This window comes from Sinocyclocheilus rhinocerous, unplaced genomic scaffold (genome assembly GCF_001515625.1).
Source record: "Sinocyclocheilus rhinocerous isolate Xijiao unplaced genomic scaffold, SAMN03320098_v1.1 scaffold210, whole genome shotgun sequence".
Taxonomy (NCBI): domain Eukaryota; kingdom Metazoa; phylum Chordata; class Actinopteri; order Cypriniformes; family Cyprinidae; genus Sinocyclocheilus; species Sinocyclocheilus rhinocerous.
Window position 1 is genome coordinate 183012 of NW_015654490.1, and position 9021 is coordinate 192032.

General features: G+C 39.0%; 1 protein-coding gene across 3 annotated transcripts in view; it reads left to right on the forward strand.

Annotated features, from left to right (window-relative positions):
- Positions 1-5176, forward strand: part of LOC107717036 (A-kinase anchor protein 7 isoforms alpha and beta-like) — a 10272-nt gene extending 5096 nt beyond the window's left edge. Inside the window, exons 2-3 of one of the 3 annotated variants that reach the window (XM_016523679.1) lie at positions 3695-3730; positions 4681-5176. In XM_016523679.1, the coding sequence (XP_016379165.1) occupies positions 3695-3730; positions 4681-4859 (215 nt within the window). In that variant the 3' untranslated portion in view covers positions 4860-5176. Of the gene's footprint in view, positions 1-3085; positions 3731-4680 lie in introns of those variants that run through there. The other 2 variants (XM_016523678.1, XR_001637280.1) reach the window with 2 other exon arrangements.
- The last annotated feature ends 3845 nt before the right edge of the window (positions 5177-9021 follow it).

Sequence of the window (9021 nt, forward strand, 5' to 3'; positions counted from 1 at the left end):
TGTGTGTGTGCTTGTGTGTGTGTGTGTGTGTGTGAGTGAGAGAGTGGATGTGTGTGTATGTGTGTGTGTGTGTGCATGTAAGGTCAGATTTGATTACCTTGTGCGGTTCTCCAGAGATACAGCACACACAGATAAGAGCTCCCAAACTCACAGAGCTCTCAGCGGCACACCAAAAATAATGTTGGACACGACTGTGTATGATTCACATTTTTTATGAATCTTATTCGAGCTGAAGCTGATTTGCCAAACTTTCAGATTTGAGACTAAACTAAAAAGCATTATGAATCACCAACAAAGATCTGTTTCCAGACTGAAGGCTTGTTCACACAAACAAACACCAGCGCTTCAGTCAGCAGCAGCAGTCGACCGAGAGGGATTTTATGATGGCCAGTGCTGATATCAGAGAGAGCCGGGTGGATGATGATGACCGATAGAAAGCTGATGTATATCAGGGTGTGTTTGCACGACAGCGGTGGACTAAAAATGGATGCTATTGGAAATGAACCCCATTCACACTGATCTGTGAGAACGACTAAAAGGCTAGGCCAGTAGCTGGCGATGTCACTTTGGAAAGAAACTCACACATGCATATAGACTAAACATGGGCATGACGTCACCATTTTCACAAATGAGCATTTTTGTAGTTTACGCGGACACAATCACTGTAATTTTCAAAAACCGGCACTTTGAAATCCATTTTCAAGAGTTTTCAGACTCCCCAACAGCCAGAGCACACAAAACGTTTTCCGTTTTTAGTTGAGACCAGTGTCATGTAAACGCCGCCTCATATTACATTTGGAGTCACAGAAATTACAATATAGCATCTTTTCAATTCTGTAATCCCATTATTATATTTTTCACAAATGAAGAAATTATAATGTTTAATATTTTAATGCTATAATAATTTTTCATTTACCATTTAGTTTTTTGTTTAACATTTCTGTCTTGTAATTTATTAACCAGAACTGTTAAACACAGACAGCCAGCTAATGAAGATGGAGCTTGTGTGTCTGTGTGACAATCTCAGCGCTGTCAAAATAAAAGTCCCGCTTCTGTCACTTATTGGCCAAACAGAAAATGTATTGGCCGATGTTGATAATTAAAAAATGGCACATACTGACAATTGTCAATTCAAGTTAAATATGGTTGATAATTGTTAATTAAGGTCTTGGACACCAAGAGCGAGACAAATTGTAGATGAAAGGCCTGTTCACACCAGGATCAAGACAATATCGTCAAACTGAATGAAAACCAGCTTCACTCCAGTTCAATAGATGGGGCTAATTAACAACCAAATTGACTCCAGTGCATTAGATGGCTGTAAAAATTGGCTTTTTTACCCCATTTAGGCAGTGGCCATTCTGGAAACATGTCACAGTTGCACTGGAGAACCAAAAGAACAGCTCTGCACGGTGCCTTAAAACTGCTGCTGTGAACACCAGCAGCTTCTGACCATGTAAACCATATGAGTACACTGACGAAAAAAAGGTTGATTGGTTATATACTTAACTCATACGAGCATTATAAGCAGTGCATAATGGTATAAAGATGAATTAAACAACTTTGGACATTAAAAATGTAAGATGTGAAAAGCAAAGGCCATGATAGGGCATGCTTATTTGTGGGCAGGTTATGTAGTAACAGTTTTGGCATCATTGGCTCTCAGGCAGTGGATTTGTGGGCTGTTACTGAAAGATTACTGGCCATGCACCAGCACCGTTTCACTGGAATTGAGTTCCTGAAATAGCAGCTGGCGCTTTGCTTTTTAAAGTGGGTGGAAGACAAACAAACAGGCCATCCTAAATGCACATAGTTCCTCGATGGGAAGCACTGGTGGATTAGAGGTGAGACGGCTGATAACTGATCTCTCCAGCACAGATCCTGACCCCAGGCCTCAGGAGAGAGACAGGAGATGAGGCTTCCTGAGGAAATGCCTTCAGAGAAACACAGACATTCATTCTGCATGCTCACAAATCAGTGTCTGAACCGGTGATTAAAGAGCGAAAACACATATTTTTAGAGAATATGTGACCCTGGAGCACAAAAGCAGTGTTAAGTCGCTGGGGTATATTTGTAGCAATAGCCAACAATACATTGTATGGATCAAAATGATAACTTTTTCTTTTATGCCAAAAATCATTAGGATATTAAGTAAAGATCATGTTCCATGAAGATATTTTGTAAATGTCCTACCGTAAATATATCAGAACTTAATTTTTGATTAGTAATATGCATTGCTAAGAACTTCATTTGGACAACTTTAAAGATGATTTTCTCAATATTTAGATTTTTTTGCACCCTCAGATTCCAGATTTTCAAATAGTTGTATCTCGACCAAATATTGTCTTATCCTAACAAACCATACATCAATGGAAAGATTATTTATTCAACTTTCAGATGGTGTATTCCACAAAAAAAAGATGTATGCATCTAACAGTTCAGTAAAGCTTGGACAACAAGGCTTCTCAGTGCAGTGATTTGCTTGGCTGTTTGGCCTGTCAGTTATTTATCTGTAGTAGGGTCAATTTATTGTCTCAGTGATTAAGAATCCACAAAAAAAGTATGCATCTAACAGTTCAGTAAAGCTTGGACAACAAGGCTTCTCAGTGCAGTGATTTGCTTGGCTGTTTGGCCTGTCAGTTATTTATCTGTAGTAGGGTCAATTTATTGTCTCAGTGATTAAGAAAGAGTTGTTAGGAAAGTTTTTCCCAGATTGACTTCACAAGAATCGCACGCTGAAGCTGGTGGCTGGTGAGGAGAATGTGTGAGATGTGAGATCTGGACTGTAGATGTTCAAAGAGTCAAACATAGTGCACGAAGTGATTTAAAGCATGCATTGATTGACTGGATGTTGTAAATGTATGCATCGGCTGATGTGTTGCTTCTCAGTTTTTTAACTGTATTTGAAGTGTGTCTCAAAGGCTTTCTGATGCTCAAGCAGATCAATGTTATGAAAGCATCCCAGTGTTTTAATGTGACTCTGCAAGATTTAAGACCGTTTAATGAAGCCAGAATCTGATTCAGGCGAGAATAACAGAGTGGCTGTTGTTGTGTTTTGGCCTGTGATTTGATGGATGATTTAATTTACACCAGTCAGTTATTGTTGTTGTTGTAAACAAGGCTCACAGTACACAGTGATATGAGTATCAAATCAATTAAAGCTTATCAAATAAAGCTGCACAATTAAACAAGTAAGTAATGGAGATGATGATGCAGTTCATCGTGAAGTGTTGATTGCTGCGCTGCTTTCAGATCTGCTTCTCTTGTATCAGTGGATTGTGTTTATAATGTGTTTTTGCTCTAGTTGAGCAATGAGTGATGTGATGACAGCGGAGAATCAGGCTTTAAATGAGTGTCAGGAACTACAGCTGCTCTTATTCTAATCACCCAGGAGTAGATGTGGCGATTTTCAACATTTAATCATCACAATTACAGTATCAAGGGAAAGAATCAATCGAGCAATGCCATTATTGTTATGCTCGTGGAGCTGTAGGATCAAAGCCGTGGTAATTGTGGCGAAATCTACAGAACATGATCTGGAGACCGCTAATCAGCGGATCTGATGTGAGTGAGACGGTGAATCAGCAGCGTCTCGTCCTGCTTCATCACCCCATCTGTGTGATTCTGATGGTTTATGATGCTCAGATTGTGAGGAAATCACTTCAGGCTGCTAAATATGTTGTTTATCTTGCAGATCTTCTGCAAAGCAGGCAGCGTGCCACTCGGACAAGTACGTGTTCCTCCCTTCATGTCTCTGTGTAGTGTACTTCAACCCCTCACTACCCTACTACTGAGGGACTAGACGCAGATTCACCCCACTGTGTTTGCAGTAATCAAAACCGTCATCTTATCTATTATTTGAGGGATGCACGATATATCGCCGACCAAATCATTATTGTAACTTCTGGTTCGGCTGATATGCTGGAAGCAGATAGTATCACAGCTTATTGTGTCTGTTTTAGCCAACAGTGAGCCAGGTTACAGAAGTACTGTAGGAGGCACAACATGTGTGAAAGTAATGTTTTGCTTCCTGATTTAAGCATTCAATTAGACAAGTACAAGTCTAGATCGTTGATCCAGTCTAATATACAAAATGGTATATATTTATGATATTGTCAAAATTACAGTAAATTATTTGACTGTCAAATTTAAAACAAAAGTACTAAACATTATGACAATTATATATCAGTATATATATATATATATATATATATATATATTTATTTATGTATTTAAAGAAATTAATACTTTTGTCCTTCAAGGATGCATTAAATTGATCAAAAGTGACATTTATAATGTTACATTTTTACAGTTTTTTATGGTATTTTTGATCAAATAAATGCACCCTTGGAGAGCAGAAGAGATGTCTTTCAAAAACATAAACAAAATCATACTTTTTCCAAACAATAATGTGTTTATCGGTTCTCAGCAGAATTATTACTGGCATCAGCCCAAATGTCAATATCTGTGCATCCCTACATTATCCCTGTTGATATTCCTGTTTATATCAATCTAATGATGAACTAAATATCTGAAGGCTGAGAAAGAGCTTTAGTTGTGATTGTGACGGTCCTCATTCACACCTGTAACCTGAGGCAGACGTGTGTGATCATCAGATCTGTGTGTGTGTGTTTATTGATTCCTCTGTGTGTGTGTGTGTGTGTGTGTGTGTGTGTGTAGGTGTTAAGAAGGCCCCAGCGCTGGACGATGAGGAGTTAGTGAGTCTGAGTAAGCGGCTGGTGGAAGATGCTGTGTTGCGGGCCGTGCAGCAGTACATGGAGGAAACTCAGCAGAACGGCGCCGCGCTGAGAGACCAGGCTCCGCCGGGGGCCGCTAGCAATCTCAACACCACCAAATGAGCGCGAGAGCCCTGAGCCGTCCCCCGAGCCGACCGCCGGAGAGCCACAACGCCTCCACCTGCCAGCGGCGCCAGAGCGCAGCCGAGAGCGATTGAGCTGAAGAGAAGGGCTGTGGAGATCAGGCCGGATCTCTGGACAAACGCAGCACTCAAACTGAACTTTATTTCCCTGCCTCCCCCGTCCTGCATCACTCCTGTCTGTATGAATTGGTAACACTTTATTGTGATGATCCCTTTTGAGCATTCTGTCGATTAGGGCTGGGAAAATAAATCGATGCATCGCGAATCGAGAAATGATTCGGCATCGATTCTGAGATTTTCCGAATGCATTGCGATTCTTTCTCGAGTCGATCCTGAGCTTAGTTTTGAACGGCAGATGGCGCTGCATGCTTCAGAAACAGCCGTACTCTGCTTGTTTCCAAATCCTTACACACACTTGAACCTAAAATAATCATTCATAAAATTCGAAAAGGTTGAAGCGAATTACAAGAGTGTTCACAGTGGGTTGTGTTTACACTTCATGAGCGTTTGAGTGTGCGGATAAAAACTAGAGTAGAGCGCCATCTGCTGTTAAAATCTAAGCTCAGAATCGATTCCAGAGAGAATCACCATGCTTTCGGAAGATCTCAGAATCCATCCACGAATCGATTCAGCATCGATTTATCGTCGCAGACCTACTGTTGACTATAAGTAGCTTTGCACCTACAGGTCAACTAACTCTGCTTAATGTCTGATAACTAGTGCTGTCAAATGATTAATCGCGATTAATCGCATTCAAAATAAAAGTTTTTGTTTACATAGTATATGTGTGTGTGTACTGTGTATATTTATTATGTACATATATAAATACAAACACATGCATGTATATATTTAAGAAAAATATGTTACATTTATATATGAAATATATTTATAAATAGTATAAATTATAGGGATGTAAATATATACATTTAAATATTATCAAAATATATACTGTGTGTGTGTGTGTGTCTTTATATATACATAATAAATAAACACAATACACACACATATATTATGTAAACAAAAACTTTTATTTTGGATGCGATTAATCGTTTGACAGCACTAGTGATAACTCTTTATTGTGATGGTGTCCCAACAGACATTCTTCTGACTACACTGTAAAAAAAATTCTGTAAAATTAATTGTAGAAAACCGGCAGCTGTGGTTGCCGGAATTTTACCGTAAAAAATACGATAGCAACGTTTTAGGTTTTACGGTTTTAACTTAAATTTACAGTTAAATACCGTAATTTCATTAACTGATAAAATTTTATTATATACCAACCTATTGAAGTACTAAAATCTGTTTTGTACCTTTGTAATACACTGATAACCACCAAATGCAGGTGGTGATGAGAAAGTCACACGATGAACCAAAGCCTATCACAAGCAGCTTTTAAATAATAACATATATAGAAGGTGCACAGTGTCATTCACACAAACACCAAACACCATCATGGTAACACACATGAAACTGAAATAATGCAATAAACATTCAACAACATTAGGTGTAACACACAACCCTAATATACAAAACTGATAAGAAAAAACTAAAAAGAAACATAAGTTATTTCAACAAAAAAACATCAAATTTGAAATGTAACGCAGGGAATTCTGGGAATGTCAATTTACGGTTATTCAATGAAAATTATACGGTCTTTTTCACTTCCAAAAACGGTATACTACCGTAAAATTAATGTCCAATACATGTAATGTCCAATACAGTTTTTCACCGTATATAGTAGGGGAATTTACCGTTAACCATTTAACAGTCTTTTACCGTTAAATTCACGGTCATTTTTTTACAGTGTATATATAACTTTGCAAGTACATGTCAACTTATCCTAACCCTAACCCTACCAGTCTACTAATACTCTACTACACTCCAGTGAGAGATAATTGATATGTAGGTGCAATGTTACTTATAGTCAACGGAATATGTTAAAGGGAGCATCAAAATAAAGTGAAACCTTTGACTTTATTTGTGACGGATCCTTCAGAGAACGCTGCTGTAGTGTCCGGAGGCGCTTGAGTCAGTCAGTGTTGCTTTGTCATCTTCACATCTGACAATCCCAGCGAACTGCTCAGTCTGACTGCTCATGAGCTGCAGGCCTGAAGCCCGATCCAAAGCCAGAGCCGTCAGAACCGCTGTTTGATCTGCTGTGTTTGTGTGTGTGTAACCCTGCATACGTGTGTGTCAGATGATGGTGTGTGTGTGTGTTGTTTGTGCCGTAGGGTGTGCGTTTGCTCAGAGCAGAATGGATCAGGAAAGAGAGCGCAGGCGGACACAGGTAGAGGCCATAAAGACACTGTTAGCACAGGAAAACATTCGAGATACATTCGGCCGTCAGAGGGAGTCCACACTGAAGCTCATGGACACACACAACCATCTCAAAGTAAATCACACACACACAGACCTTCACCGACGTGCAGACCAGCAGAACATCTCTCACACACACACACACATTAGTTCATACTGACACGAGGCCGGCCTGAAGTAAGCTTAATGTATGATTTTTGAGGGAATTAAAATGTATATGAGTCAAAATATATACTGTGTGTGTGTGTGTGTCTTTATATATACATAATAAATAAACACAATACACACACATATATTATGTAAACAAAAACTTTTATTTTGGATGCGATTAATCGTTTGACAGCACTAGTGATAACTCTTTATTGTGATGGTGTCCCAACAGACATTCTTCTGACTACACTGTAAAAAAAATTCTGTAAAATTTACGGTAGAAAACCGGCAGCTGTGGTTGCCGGAATTTTACCGTAAAAAATACGATAGCAACGTTTGGCCGTCAGAGGGAGTCCACACTGAAGCTCATGGACACACACAACCATCTCAAAGTAAATCACACACACACAGACCTTCACCGACGTGCAGACCAGCAGAACATCTCTCACACACACACACACATTAGTTCATACTGACACGAGGCCGGCCTGAAGTAAGCTTAATGTATGATTTTTGAGGGAATTAAAATGTATATGAGCTGATTTGATTTGAGCGTTTGATGTCTGTAATGCTTCAGATAAGCAGCCACAGTGGCCTTAGAGAAATCACACCTTGTTATGTTGCTGAAGAACATGCCCTTTCAGTTTCGTTTCATTCACAGATGCGCATTTTCACCAAAATGTGTCTTTTTATGCTCCCTGTCCTGATCTTTCTTGAGTTCGGCCGTATTGATGCCGACGCGCTGTGATGTCATCGTCTAACGTTTGGTTTCCCACTTTTTTTACTCTTGAAAATAAAGGAGGAGATGACAGCGAGTGGACGTGACTCATTCTCTCCGCGGCTCTGTGTTAATGATGGAGGTGGAGGTTGTTCTCATGCTGTAGATCAGTCTTGTGTCTCAGAGTCATGTTGGCAGGGTTTTTCTGAGAGCAACGCCTCCGACTTTACGTTTGACTATTTTTCTCTCATCCTCTGAAATAAGCATATTGCCTGGCGTCTGCTGAGCGTGAGAGAAATCAAAGCACGAGCCTCGACTCATCCGAGGCTCTGGAGCTCTGACACGAGAGCGAGAGGTTTATTCGAGGTGAAGCCGTCACAGGCAGAAACGAGATCGAGTTTCTTAAGCCCTATTTGGTAATTATTTCTGTAGAAGAATGAGTGCATGGATAAAACTCAGGAATTCAGATGCCAAATAATTCACTGAGGACAAGTTTTTAGGACTTAAAAAAAAAAAAGAAATCTGATGAATTGGACGTTCACTTCTCTCATGGTGAATTCTCCACATAATATGTATATAATATACAGTTTGTGTCAAATGTTTTATGTAAATCTAAAATTGTCAAATTAAAACAACTGTTATTTATTGAGAGTCATATAAACGTACACTTTATTTTTTTAAGAAATTAATACTTTTATTTATGTTACAAAATATTTCTATTTCAGATAAATGCTGCTCTTTTGAACTTTCCATGCATCTGTGAATCCTGAAAAATAACATGCATCACAGTTTCCACAAAAATATTGTGCAGCCCAACTGTTTTCAACATTGATAATAATCAGAAATGTTTCTTGAGCAGCAAATCAGCATATTATAATGATTTCTGAAGATCATGTGACACTGAAGACTGGAGTAATGATGCTGAAAATACAGCTGCACATCACAGAAATAAATTACA